The 15,048-nt window shown below is 38.3% G+C and overlaps 1 protein-coding gene across 2 annotated transcripts in view; it reads right to left on the minus strand.

Annotated features, from left to right (window-relative positions):
• Window positions 1–2,037: 2,037 nt before the first annotated feature.
• LOC309867414 (cell surface glycoprotein CD200 receptor 1-like) overlaps window positions 2,038–15,048 on the minus strand; it is a 33,570-nt gene continuing 20,559 nt past the window's right edge. The window contains exons 3-8 of one of the 2 annotated variants that reach the window (XM_082736230.1): window positions 11,525–11,584; window positions 8,198–8,512; window positions 7,829–8,077; window positions 4,349–4,466; window positions 3,765–3,810; window positions 2,038–3,087 (exon numbers count right to left, since the gene is read on the minus strand). In XM_082736230.1, the coding sequence (XP_082592356.1) occupies window positions 3,031–3,087; window positions 3,765–3,810; window positions 4,349–4,466; window positions 7,829–8,077; window positions 8,198–8,512; window positions 11,525–11,584 (845 nt within the window). In that variant the 3' untranslated portion in view covers window positions 2,038–3,030. Of the gene's footprint in view, window positions 3,092–3,764; window positions 3,811–4,348; window positions 4,467–7,828; window positions 8,078–8,197; window positions 8,513–11,524; window positions 11,585–15,048 lie in introns of both variants that reach the window. The other variant, XM_082736229.1, reaches the window with a different exon arrangement.

Genomic DNA, 15,048 nt, shown 5'->3' on the forward strand with positions numbered 1-15,048 from the left:
AAGGAGTGCAATCAGCTGATGCCCTCCGGTTGCTAAGGCCTTCAGGATCCATTTCAGCTTTTGAGGCTGAGGTCATACACTTCCCAGCCAATGACTAAATGTTTTGCACTTCTGTTCATGAAAGATTCTTCTTAGATGCAGTCTTTGCTCCAGGGTTTCTCATTGGTTTGGCTAAAAGACGTTGGCAGTTCTATGTCTGGATCTGAGGCTTTTGTATCCTGCTTCTTTCCCTTTCCTTTCACAGGTCTCATTCAGATCAGTGTCATGGTCTGAAGCCTCTCCCTTCCCTATCCTACTTCCTGCCCCTTTAATCTTACACACATAGAACCCCTCTCTCCCAAATAACCTTTACTGCTCCTAACTCCATCTCAGCCTCTGCTTTCTGGAGGACCTAACATATAGCTGTTTTAGTTTCTAGATTTCTCCTGATTCAGTAGGTCTAAAAAGTGGATCTGGGTAATTATTTCTTTTATTTCCCCACATAATTCAGGTTCAACCACATTTAGCACCCCTGTAGTGGAAGATTCTAATACATTTGTTTCCTGTACCTTATAATTTAGCATTTGTAAACTATCTTGAAGTCTTTATTTACAGGGCGAATACATTCTATTTTGTTTGTTTGTTTTTTAAGATTTTATTTATTTATTTGACAGACAGAGATCACTAGTAGGCAGAGAGGCAGGCGGAGAGAGAGATAGAAGCAGGCTCCCCGCCGAGCAGGGACCCCGTCACGGGGCTCCATCCCAGAACCCTGGGATCACAACCCAAGTCGAAGGCAGAGGCTTTACCTCACTGAGCCACCCAGACACCCCTACAGGGCTGTTTTGACATATGTTATCAAGTTAAGGTGTAAACACAATTTTGCTTTTTTCTTTTTCAGTAATATTTAAGCAGGTATCTTTGAACCCAGTTGTTTGTGAACCTCATCCCACCCAGGAATGGATGAAGAATTAAGAAAAGGTCAAGGACAGGATTTGATGTCTACTGTGTATTGCTTGGTAATATTTATATGGGGAAGCTTAATGGATTGGTTTAGGGGTATACCTAAATGGTGTCAAAATGGTTTGGTAAAAATTATGTGCTCAATGTGATGAGATTAGTTTACCTCCAAAAGAAACTAAGAATCTTTTTAATGATAAAGCCTAGTGTAACCAAAATGTTTGGAGGGAGGAAAACAGTGACAAAAGGACTGTCTTAAAAGTTTCATGTTTCTGGGGTACCTGAGTGGCTCAGTGGTCATGATTTCAGGGTCCTGGGATTAAGTCCCACTTCAGGCTTTCTGCTCAGCAGGGAGCCTGCTTCCTCCTCTCTCTCTCTGCCTGCCTCTCTGCCTACTTGTGATCTAGGTCTGTCAAATGAATAAATAAAATCTTTTTTAAAAAAAAGTTTCATGTTTCTTCATTGTTTCATTTCATTCATTTCTTCATGTTTCATTCATGCAAAATGAAAGAATGAATGGATTTTGTTTTAATTTCTACCATAATGAAAATTTTTAATATTTTTCCTGCTATGGAGAGCCAGACTTTTTTTCATAAATTTTTATAAATAAAATATATTTTTCATAAACTTAAAAATAATATGTACATTCTTTTTTTCTTTTTTCTTTTTTTTTTCTTTTATTTTTTGTGTTCCAAGATTCATTGTTTATGCCCCACACCCAGTGCTGCATGTAATACATGCCCTCCTTAATACCTACCTCCACATTATTAATACCGTATTCCACAGAAAAATTGAAGGCAAGAGTCATGTCATCCCTTTGCCATTCTCTTAGCACAGAGACCAAATTCTATGGATATTCAAGTTCTTCATAATGCATATTTAGCTGCTTATATGCTCAATGAACATTGGTTATTTGCTAACACCTCCCAATAAAATGTACATCAGGAAAATACACAATTTCAATTTATCACATCTTTAGAAACTATTAGGCATTAGCTATCAATTTCTATTGAGATATGAGTTCAGAAAGTAATTCCTCACATGTGTTCCCTCTCTCTTACTCCTGCTTTCTTTCATGACAGAAAAACATAAATTCAATTTTGTCAAACAGTGTAATTTTTATTATAATCATTTATTACATTAGTTAACTGATTAAAAACAAGAAGTGGGAATTTGTAGATACTAAAATAACAGTATATGGAAAGGCACATTCAAACACGTTTGAAGGGAATGTAAATTGATACAATTTGACATATCAATGCAATAAAAATAATGCACAAACCCTTTTGACCTGAAATTCCACTATATTTATTCTATAAATATACTTAAACAAATACAAAGAGATCTTTCTACAAGAAACATTCTATGTGGTATTGCTTATAATACTGAAACAAACAAATAAAACTTAAAAGAATCTAAATGTCTATCACTAGGACTGTAGTTAATTAAATTATGACATAACCATACAATGGAATTTTATAACCATTAAAAAGAATGAGGTAGCTCTGCTTCTTTGATATAAAAGATCTCCAAGACCTATCATATTATTAGCTTTCTATAAGTGCAGAAGAACATCATGATATGTTCCCATTTGTGTCTTAGCAAGGATATGTGTATATATATGTAAATAGATCTATGAATATACACCCATACCTTGGGTGTACAGATGTATGTACATAAAATTTTCAGGAAGAATACATAAAATATGTTGATTGTTCCTTCTACAGAGTTCTTTCTAGAGGAAACTCAGTTTTCATTATCTATTACACTAAACAATTTGAGTATTTTATCATAAGCATTTGCTTTCTTTGTAATAATATCAGTTCTTCAGAGAACTAGCTAATAGCAGCTAATATTCTAAAATTTCAATTACAAAAGGATATGTATCCAAACTCTTTAAAAATCTCTATCTTCTCATAATCCTTGAAAAGCTAATTCCAAAATGGGTTTTCCATAATAGAGCTCTAAGAAAATCAAAATAGTAGCTCTGCCTTATATTTATTCATTTGTTCTGCTGCTCCAATAACTTATAAAGTATGGAGATACAGTCTATCAATTTTACTTTGTAACACCTGAGACCACTTCACTTGCTCACAGTATCATAGAGTGGATTGTTCTTCTCTGTGTAGCTGGCATAAGGTTGCATTTCTTCCTAAGAAAGAACTCAAAGTCAAAAGCAATTCAAAAAAGCCAGAAATCATCAACTACACCTATGTTTTCCTCACAGGTGCCCCCAGATTCAGTCATCTACAGGAGTGCTTATATTTGTGTCTCTGGGCTTATATGGATATAAAAGAAGGACTGTTTTCTATTATTTAGTCAAAAATTTATTGATTATTTAAGTGTGAGATGGTAATGTTGTGTGATGGTAGGAATGAAAAAGAATGAGGTAACATGAAAGGTATTTCAAAGGAGAGGGTCACAGACTTGGTAAGCTACTGGTTATGAGATTATGGAGCAGGAGATATTTAAGACCAATTAAGAAGGAAATGATGATAGTATGGAGAAAGAGAAGTCAAGAATTAGAGAGTTTTATAAGGGAGGAAAGACTAATTCAGTTTCTCCAAACATTACGATCAAAATTTGGCAAATATTATGAGCTATATAGGATACAGTTCTTGAAATGAAAATGTTGTTCAGAATGTGTATGAATTGTATAAGATAGATAATTGACAAAATAAGCACACCTGAGTATTAGCATTATAAAATTAGAATTTTTGCTTTTTAATTAAAAATACTAATATTGAGGCAACTTACAAATTGCCTGGCTATATTTTGACATTGAAGCTTAAAATTTGCAAAAATATTTTTTAATATTATCTTACCTCCTCAACAACTGAAGTAGCTGCTGTTTTTTTTAATTTGCATTTTCTGCAAAAATAAAAATAAGCTGGAGTGAATTCAGAAAACATCATTATTTAATTAAAAATGGGAAAACAAAACAGTATACAATTGACAAGTGTGGTTCATTTTTTTTATAGAAGTTATAATAATATAGAAAGGAATTAACAGAAATAAGAATGCTAGTGGTAGCTCATACACCTAAATGAGATAATTCTCATATGGGAAGAGGAGTGAACTTATGCAAAAGAATCCTGATATATAGGATAAATGTGACACATCCTTTTTGTTACATAAAATGAATTATTATAATTCTTTACCCAAATAGAGAATTAAAATCTGTCTCTACCAAGATATTGCCCTAAACAGTTTAATTCAGTATGTTTGCATACCTAAGTAACCAAGTAAAATCCCTCTTGTCATTTAGAGGAATCCAAATAGAACACCTTTAGGACACGCTTCTTGATTATGGAAAAGTTAATGTTAACATATTAATTTTACCCCATCAATTCCGTATACCTTACCCCTTCTAGCCCAATAAAGCTGAAGAAAAAGCATTACTCAATACCTGCAGCAACGGGTTTTCCAAAGCCCAATGGATCCCACAACGATCAAGGCAACCAAAACGAAGGCAAACGAAAAAAAGGAGGTTATATAAAAAGTAGAGTTTAGTGATAACTGGTCACCTGTAAACATAGACACAAAAGCATTAGGTTTATCTGTGGTGCATCCAATGAAATATTATTTAGCACTATAAAGAAATGAGCTATCAAGCCATGAAAAGACATGAAGGAACAAACTGAGGGTTTGGAAGGGAGGAGAGTGGGGGATTGGGAAAACCCAGTGGTGGGTATTAAGGAGGGCACGTACTACATGGAGCACTGGGTGTGGTGCATAAACAATGAATCTTGGAACACTGAAAAAATAAAATTAAATTTTAAAAAAAGACATGGAGGAAATTTAAACACATAGCACTCAGTAAAAGAAACCAATATGACACTGCTACATTCTGCATGATTACAAGCATATGACATTTTGGAAAGGACAAAACTATGGAGATAGTATAAAGATCAGGGGTTGCTAAAGGGTAGCGTGGAGGGAGGGATGAGTTAAGTGGAGAACAGAGGACCTTTGGGACAGTGAAAATGCTCTGTATGAAACTACAATGGTGGAGAGATACCAGTTCTACATTTGCTAAAACTCATAGAATGTACACCTAGAGTGAACCATAATGTAAACAATAAACTTTGAGTGATAATGTTGTCTTAATGTAGGTTCATCAATTCTCACAAATGTGCAAGTGTGACATGGTTGATGTAGAGAAAGCGGGAGACCGTGCATCTGTTGGGGCAATGGAAATATGGGAACTCTCTGCTGTGGACCTAAAACTGCTCTAAAAACTAAAGTCTAAAGTCACACACACACACACACACACACACACATAGTTCAAGAATGTTTCATGGGTCATGAAATTCACTTCTGTGATTTTAAACAGTTCTGACTCATTAATAGCTCAAATCATTATAATAAATTGATGTATTTCTGATTCGTGAGTGTTTATCAAGACATTAATCCTAAATCAATATTTTGTGGCTTTCAGGATTCATAAATGGTGACTTCATTGGTGGAGGCGGGGGTCTGAAGATTAGATTTCTCAGTTACAGTAATAGCAGGGTGTTTCTCATCTCCAATATTCAGAAGTAAATAAGGAGTTGTAAAAGGAGGTAATTGGAAAAACAATCTAATCCTGAAGTCACCTTTCTTCCAGGTCCTTCAAACTGACATGAATGCATGGCAGCAACTTTCAATTATTTATTAACTCTGGCAACAATATAAGGCTCAGTTTGATAAGAAAAGTCAACAAAAGAATCGCCAGCTCTGGTAGACAGGGGTTCTAAGACCTCACTGGAGCTGCATCATGAATGGGGCTGAGGGGAGCAGACAGAGGTGAATGGAGGCTAAGCAGAGTGGTGTCCTTTTCCTCCACATTCCTTCAACAGTTTGTTTCTAAACATTGCATTTTTCTTTTATTTGAAAAAGAAAAAATTTTTTTCCAGTTAACATCAACATCATTGTCTTGAAACCCTCTGTTGCAAAATGATGCATGTTCTTTTGTTGGAAGTATGGCCACAGACACTGAAGATCCACCCTGCAAGGAGACAGGGAGGAGACCCCAACACTGGCTGAGAGTGAGTGAGACAGTCCCTTCAAGTCTGAGGATCCATACACATGACATGATATTCTAATACCAGGTGGTCAGAATGCATACAAAAGCATTACTCTCCTCAGTAAATACTGCTAAAAACTTTTTTTTAAATCACTTGAATAATGGGTATTGGAAAATGGTGGTTTAAAGACACAGGTTTTTCTCTTCCCTCTTCTTAAACTTTGCTAAATCATCAGTGGGAAAATTTTCTAAGTCTAGACTATTTAAATATAGACAATGAACATGGATGAAGATAAGAAGATGAAAAAATTCAACTTGTTTTTAGGTGAAAAGTGAACAGATGAAGGCAAATAATTTAGGGTAGAATAAGTAAGAATCTTAGTGTTCACAGAACACCAAAAAGACTCTAGAACAAGAAGGTCTAAATATATTAAATGGGATAAGTGAGGAGTAAAGTGTGAGTTAAAAGTTGGAAACTCCTTTAAAGGTCTATATTAAGAAAAGATAGGCAGCCAAGTCCACTCCCACCCTGAGCAGCCAGGTCACCACGTCACCACACCTTCCTAAACAGCAAGAAACAGGAAGTATGCCCAGAAAAGATGAACTGGAGAGATTCCAGGGTCAAGGATCCAAATGTAGTGGAGGGTGGAGAGGAAGTACCAGACTGAAGAGAGACATTAAAGAAAAGTCTGAATTCTGAACAGTCTCTCTCTCTCTCTCTGTCTCTCTCTCACACACACACACACACAAACACACACACACGTTCCCCTCTTATTTCCTGCTCTCATAACACTAATAGGTTTATCTCTCTAAGACAATAGACTGGGAAGTTATTTTCTGCAGAAACTGGACAATCTCAGAGAAAAGAATTTCAGATAACTAAAGAATCCATATTTTAAAAACTTTTTTTCATTTACCTCCTTTTAGCCTACTGAAGCTAACTAGCTGACAGAACTACCCACAGATGACACAGCTTCCAATAAGTTCATTTTTGAATATTCACTTTGAAATTAATGGATAGCCAAGGATTACCAGAGAGTAACGGAATGCTACATGCATAAAACAAAGAGATTAAAACTAGCAAATGTCTGGAAGGCAGAAGGAACTCAGAATAAACAGACATGGAATCAAGCAGAGCACTGTGGGAAAGAGAGTGCCCAGGACCATAGTTGTGCAGCAGGTCTAGTGACTACCCAGACCAGATTACAACAAGGGTATGTAAAACTCAAGAAGGGAAGTCGGCAAGAAAAAAGACAAAAAAAATAGAACTGATGGATTACCCAATAAATGTGACCATGTGAAAATTAAGATTAATAGGAGTTTTCTAATTTTGTCACTGAGCTTAGTGATAATTAACAATAAGTACATATATTTTTAAGGAAACTAAAGAGTAAAGTTTAAATCAATCATAGAGGTTATAATAATATATCCAAGAATTCTAGGAAGAACGTAGAAATCCCACCAAAATAGAAATCCCACCAAACTTTAGTTATATATGTAAAGAAAACTTACGAGTGACTTGATTCTTCTTCTAAAAGCACAAAGATTTTTTTTAATGCAATTTATTCTTCGCCTAAAACCGTGTTAACTTAAAAGTACACTACCCTAGCCAACTTACTGCTTGTATAGAGTAGATATTAAACTATTAAAGTATTTTTCATTTTACTTTATTAAATAATAAACTTCATTCTAAAATATGGCTTCTTGAAAACAAATTTCTGTGTCATTCTTCTGGTTATAACTCTTAATGATGGAAGAGAAGGACAAAAGGAAGAGTGTGGGGAGACTATGCTAGAGTGAAATTCTCCATACTCTCCTTTTTCATTCTTCTATAACTTCCCTGAAAGAATGAACATACAAGCAAACACTGGAATTACTAACCTGTTTCCAGCTCTAAGAACAGACTCTTGTTGCCAGTCACATGGGAGACAGAGCAGGACACATTAGACACCTGGCGGCCCTCCCAGTGGCATGTACTCTGGACGGTCACTGTACCATTGCCCAGCGGTTCTTCCTCAGTGTGACAATCTCCCTCTGGGGTCCAGAAGATCTGTGCAGATGGCTTCCCTGCAGCTGCCCTGCACACGATAGTTCCATTGCTGCCTCGAAACAGGGTCATCTTGGGGGGTACTGCAGAGACACAGGGGAAAATGCTTCAGGCTTAACACATGGGGTATGGAATACAGAGACACATCTGATTCAATCCCAGATCTGGTTATGTGACATAGCACAATATGTCATGCTCCTTACCTAACACTCGGAGGTAATATGTATGACCGAAATGCCCATCAGTTGCAGCCACTTCACACCTGTAATATCCATCATGAGTGAGGGCCACAGGGTCAATCTGAAGGGCAGGATTCTGATCAGGTCCGGACTCCCAGGATATTCTCGCATCAGTACAGTTTCTTACACTGGTCTCATTGTTGTCTCTCCTGTGGACTCTAGTGCAGGGAGGCTGGTCTCTGGGGCTTATTGTCCATGTTACCAGCAAAGCTGTGGAGTTGTCAGGAGGACAAAGGAGCACAGCCTTTGTATCCACAAGTACGGACAGAGAAGAGTTAGCTGGACACACACACAAGGAGAATGATGAAAGAAAAGCTGGATTAAAAACACTTCAAATGCTACATTTTCTACTACATATTGCATAAAGTGAACTAATGCATGACTTTGCTGGTCATCCTATTCCAAAATACTAGGGTTACATAAAAAAATTAAACATGTACAAAATGTGTATAACACATTAAACCTAATCCAAAGATGAACCCGTTTCTCTCCTATATTTGTATTATTAGATAAGCTACATTTATTATATGTGTGAAAAATATTTCAAGGGCTTAAAATAGCCTCAGGAGTTTTATTGAAAACAAACAAGAAAACACAATATAAATTAAAGGACAAAGTCATCTAAGTCTAATCTACTTCAGTCTAAGAAACTATTAGACTTGTCTTATAACTCGTGCTCCTTCCACAGAAAGTGGAAAAATTGGTGATGTGATTTTCTCCTCCTAAGTTTTGATCAGAGGCAATAAATCAGTAGTATCAGAATGAAATGCCTATACCAAAGGGTACCCTTTTGGACAAACACAAATAAAAAGTATCAGATGGCATTCAGGTTAAACAGACTGGACTTTCATAAACTACTCTTTATTTGGAGATTCACAAAGTCAGTAAAATCAACAAACCAACCTTCCTTCCTTCCTTCCTATTCAGTCACATATATACTGCCAAACAGTCCAACCTTGAACTTTGTTTACAGATCTTGTTTAGTTTTTACCTAATTATGAGGATTAAATGAAGAAGGTTACTGCTTTTGCCCATCTTCAGTGTAAAAAATTAACTCTGAAATCTACAATTATTCTCCAATCTAGAAGCTCCAACTTTCCCATAAACACTCATAATGCATCCATTGCTGAGGGTTAAGGGCATCAGGTATAACATACCTGCAACCCGAGTGAGTGGCAGCAAGCTCGTCACCTTAATAGGAGCAGAGCCAGCTGAGGTGGAGCAAAGTTCTTATGTGGATGAAATTCCTAATGCTAAACTGTGCATATGAGGTCTCTCCTCTCCTCCTTTGGTTTATTTGCCTCTTCTGTGATGGACTCAAGCCCTTGCATTTCACAACCAAATCAAGATCCCATAGCTACAGGAAGCAAGTGGGGATGGATTTTAGAGAAGACCTGAGAGGCACTTGAATCCATGTTCCTTCCCCCACTGCAAGTGTGTCCCTACTTGGGGCACGGGGACCCTGCAACGTGGCCAAAGCTTAGATGTGAGCAGCAACACAGGGGCTTGGAGATCAGCTAGAGGTGGGTGTGGGTGAGCACACAGGTGCCTGAGGGCAGGATGCAGAAGATGAACCCAGAGAGAAGAGGTTGGTGAGAAGCAGGTTGAGAGTGTTCTCTGTTTGCACTTCAGCTTCTGAGCAGTCTTAGGCTTTCATATTTTGCCTGATACTTATTCTCAAGATCTGGCTCTATTATTTTAAAGGAACCTATAAGCTGATCAAACATATGCATTTTAACAAGAGCACCATCTCCTGTGAAGGAGCTCCATCAGTGAGGATCCCACACACCATGCGTAGTCTCTGCTCTTTCTCCATGCTCTGCTCTGTGACCCTCCAGCATTCCTCCTTCACTCTCAGTGTGACTTCTTACCTGATTTCTGTTATTCACCTTGTCCTAATCCTCTTCTTCCTCTTTTCATACCTGTTGTGATAATTTGCCAATGCCCAGTCCCTCCCCCACACTCAATGGGTTGGCCCTTGTCCAACAAATATAATCTCCACACGGCCCTGTGATCAGCTATGGTGACTTCCCCTCCCCCTTCACAGAGGGGTAGCAGGTAGATTCTCATATTTGCTCCAGAACAGCAGCAATGTCCCAGCGTTGCTGCATCCTGTGTCTCTGACTCCCCTCCAGTCTCCTGCCGCCTTCTGCACACAGACAATCCCTTTTCCTTTCTCTTCTCACTGCCATACCCTACTTTAAGACCCCATCACCACACCTGGGTTACTACAGAAGGCTCCTACCATCTTCTCTGTCTCGAAACTCTCCTCTCCTCAGCTCTCACCTTACCTTGCAGCCAGGTCCAGGATTCTGTAAGACAGGGGTGATCCCCTCCACTCTGACACCCTTCAGAGATCTCTCACTGCCTGAAGACCTCACTGGCATGTCTTTGTGCTGGCTTTGAAATTCCTCTTTTTCAAATTGACTCACCTTGGCAATTTTATCACCCCTCTGTTGCTCCCACACTTGAGAAAGGAAACAGCAAGCACGACTGCATATCTAGGTCTTCCCTCTGGTCCTTGCAGTCTGGGATGCCTGCACAGCACATCTGTCTATGAAAATGTTCCTCTTCCTTTAAAAGCTAATTCACATGCTGCTTCCTCCGTGATGCCTTCCCAGAACTTTGGTGCTCACGCTCCCTCCTCTACATGCCCAGCACACTTGATGTGAGGGCTTTTCTGTGGCATCTGTGTTTATATGGCATCTGTGTTTATTTCTGGCATCTGTGTTTATTTAGTTCCCCCATAAAACTGAGCCCCTTAGGGCGCTCTGGCAGTCTAGCTCACCTTGCTCCTCTCTGTGCTCCCCACAAAGCCTGGCCCATGACCTGATAGAGAGAGCTCCAGAATCTTCACATGGAATTGAACTGTTTTGGGGGAGGAGGACCGGGTCCCCCACATTAGGGCTTTTGGTTCACCACAGTCTTCGACTGGGCTCAAGACTGGCCTCCTGACCAGTCCATCAACTATATTTCTAAGGCAATTCCACACTTACTCCCTTTAGTACTGGATTCTAGAAAAAAATTAAAAATCACTTTACCCATGTTGTCGCAAATGGCAAGATTTCATTTCTCTTAATCTCACAAAACGAACTGAGGGTTGCTGGGGGGAGGGGGTTTGGGAGAAGGGGGTGGTATTATGGACATTGGGGAGGGTATGTGTTTTGGTGAGTGCTGTGAAGTGTGTAAACCTGGTGATTCACAGACCTGTACCCCTGGGGATAAAAATATATGTTTATAAAAAATAAAAAATTATATTAAAAAAAATAAAATAAAAAAAAATCACTTTACCTTCTGCAGGAGGTGTGAAGCTACTCTCCTTTTCTTTCACAGATGAACTATGTGTTGAAGCTAGAAAATATTCAGAGAAAAGTAGAAAAATCAATTCTAGGTGCCTAAAAGGAGTACAAGCCACTATGTATTCACAAATCTTACAGACACCATGATAGAAAATCAGTTAATTGTAACTGATTCCATAAAAAGCTTTGCAAAACAGAAATTAGAGGTTATTCCATCAAGTGGAAAAGCATGTGAACACCTGCCAAATAAGAGTACTTTCTCAAGAATTTTGGAACCAGGGGCACCTGGGTGGCTCAGTCGTTAAAGCCTCTCCCTTCAGCTCAGGTCATGATCTCTGGGTCCTGGGATCCAGCCCCACGTCTGCTCTCTCTGCTTCCCTTCCTCTCTCTCTGCCTGCCTCTCTGCCTACTTGTGATCTGCCTTTCAAGTAAATAAATAAAATCTTTAAAAAAAAAAAAGAATTTTGGAACCAAATTTAGATGAGTAGTTCATCCCCCTTTCTCCTTCATTTTTCCTACTGTGATGGCTAATTTTATGGGTCAACTTGGTTAGGCCATCGCTCCTAAGTATTTAATTAAACATTATTCTATATGTGTCTGTGAAAGTGTTTTTTATATGATATTTACATTTAAATCAGTAGACTTTGAGTAAAACAAAGTACTCTCCAACTTGTGGGTGGGCCTTATGCAATCAGTTGAAGACCTTAGTAGAAAAAGGCTGACCTTCTTAAAAAAGGAATTCTGCCAGTTCACTGCCTGCAGATTCAAACTACAACTTTTCCCTGGGTCTCCAGGCTGCTTTCCCACTCTGCAGATTTTGCATTTGCCAAGCATCCACAATCCACAATAAATATTTCTCTCGATATACTGATAGGTAGTTGGATATAGAGATGATGATAGATGATGATAGGTAGATGATAGATGATAGATAGATAGATGATAAATATCTCATTTTTTTTTCTCTTAGGAACCCTGACTAATACACTTAGCTTCTGAAGAATGAAGCAGAAACAGAGAGAGAAACAACATCCTTCACCTAGCTCAAGTTTCTAAATATGTATAGTTCATGAGATCCACATGTATTCTTTCCTTGTGTTCTGTAGAGTTACTGACAATCAGAATAGTGCTAATCTACTTAAAACTTGGTTTCTGATAATTCCCATTTAAGTATTGTTTTTTAAAAGCAACACCAATGAAAAAAATATTTCTGTGACTTAAGAGCCTAACAAAGTTCTTCCTCGGGTTTATAAGACCACCATTTAATAAGCATTTTATGCTCTCGGCTTATAAAAATATACTTCTTGCTCCCCATTCTAATTATATAACCAATTCTACCACATTAGAAGATAAACAAAAAATTCAGTAAAGGTCTTAGAAATAAACATAGTCAGATCTCTACAATTATTAGGCTTTTTTAGGCAACTAAGTTTTATTAGCTTGGTCTGGAAGGAAGGCAAAGAATGAAGTAGTGGGGCAACCTGGGTGGCTCAGTTGGTTAAGTGTCTGCCTTCATCTCAGGTCATGCTTCTGAAGTTCCAGGATCAAGTCCTGCATCTGCATCTGGCTTCCTGCTCAGCAGAGAGCCTGCTCCTCCCTCTGCCCCTAAACCCTGCTCATGTGCTCGCTCTCTCTCTCTCTCTGTTTCAAATAAATAAATAAAATCTTTTTTTTTTAAATGAAGTTGAATGATTAAAATTAGCTCAGAGCCTCAGTTTGTTTCCTGTAGTCCATACTCTCTCATGGTTCATCTCTCCCTCTGATTTCCCCTCCTTTCTCTTTCCCTTTCTTCTCCTAATGTCTCCATGCTATTCTTTATGTTCCACATATAAGTGAAACTTTATGATAATTGTCTTTCTCTGCTTGACTTATTTCACTTAGCATAATCTCCTCCAGTTCCATCCCTGTCAATGCAAATGGTGGGTATTTATCCTTTCTGATGGTTGAGTAATATTCCACTGTATATATGGACAGCATCTTTATCCATTCATCTGTTGAAGGGCATCTTGGCTCCTTCTACAGTTTGGCTATTGTGGACATTGCTGCTATGAACATTGGTGCGCATGTGCTCCTTCTTTTCACTATATCTGTATTGCTGGGTCATAAGGTAGCTCTATTTTTAACTTTCTGAGGAAACTCCATACTGTTTTCCAAAGTAGCTATACCAGCTTGCATTCCTACCAACAGTGTAAGAGGGTTCCCCATTCTCCATATCCCCTCCAACATTTGTTGTTACATGTGTTGTTTCCTGCCTTGTCAATTTTGGCCATTCTAACTGGTATAAGTGGTATCTCATTGTGGTTTTGATTTGCATTTCCATGATGGCTAATGATGTTAAACATTTTTTTATGTGTTTGTTAACCATTCTTATGTCTTCTTTGGAGAATTGTCAGTTCATTTCTCCTGCCCATTTTTTACTTATTATTTGTTTTTTGGGTGTTGAATTTGAGAAGTTCTTTATCAATGTGAGACAGGACTCCGCTGAAATCCAAGAGGAGAACATAGGCAGTAATCTCTTTGACATCGGTCACAGCAACTTCTTTCAAGACATGTCTCCAAAGGCAAGGGAAACAAAAGCAAAAATGAAATTTGGGGACTTCATCAAGATCAATAGCTTCTGTACAGCAAAGGAGACAGTCATCAAAAAGAAATTTCTAAGTTGTATTAGGTCTAAAGTGTATAAGTGAGGTGAGGTGGGGGTACAAGAAGAGAAAAATCAAAAACTTCAAGCTTTTTCCATAAAAGAACAAAGAGTAAACATTTGAGGTTTTGCAGTCCATATGGTCTCCATTGAAAGTATTCAATCTTACGATTGCAGCAAGAAAGCAACCATGTATAATATATAAATAAATGGGCATGGGTTTTTTTCCCAATAAAACTTTAATTACAAAAATGAGCTGGCTGGATTTTACCCATGGGTTATAATTTATTGACTCTTGATTTAAAGTACACTGTTGGTGGGAATGCAAGTTGATCTGGCCACTTTGGATAACAGTGTGGAGATTCCTTAAGAAATTAAAAATAGAGCTTCCCTATGACCCTGCAATGGCACTACTGGGTATTTACCCCAAAGATACAGATGTAGTGAAAATAAGAGCCATATGCACCCCAATTCATAGCAGCAATGTCCACAATCACCAAACTATGGAAAGAACCAAGATGCCCTTCAACGACGAATGGATAAAGAAGATGTGGTCCATATACACAATGGAATATTACGCTTCCATCAGAAAGGATGAATATGAGAGACTGTGGACTCTGAGAAACAGACTGAGGGTTTTGGAAGGTAAGGGGGTGGGGGAATGGGCAAGCCTGATGGTGGGTATTTTTTTTTTAAGGTTTTATTTATTTATTTGACAGAGAGAAATTACAAGTACACTGAGAGGCCGGCAGAGAGAGAGAGAAGGAAGCAGGCTCCCCACTGAGCAGAGAGCCCGAAGCGGGACTCGATCCCAGGACCCTGAGATCATGACCTGAGCCGAAGGCAGCGGCTTAACCCACTGAGCCACCCAGGCGCCC

Source organism: Mustela nivalis (assembly GCF_964662115.1).
Source record: "Mustela nivalis genome assembly, chromosome: 1".
In the NCBI taxonomy this organism is placed as follows: domain Eukaryota; kingdom Metazoa; phylum Chordata; class Mammalia; order Carnivora; family Mustelidae; genus Mustela; species Mustela nivalis.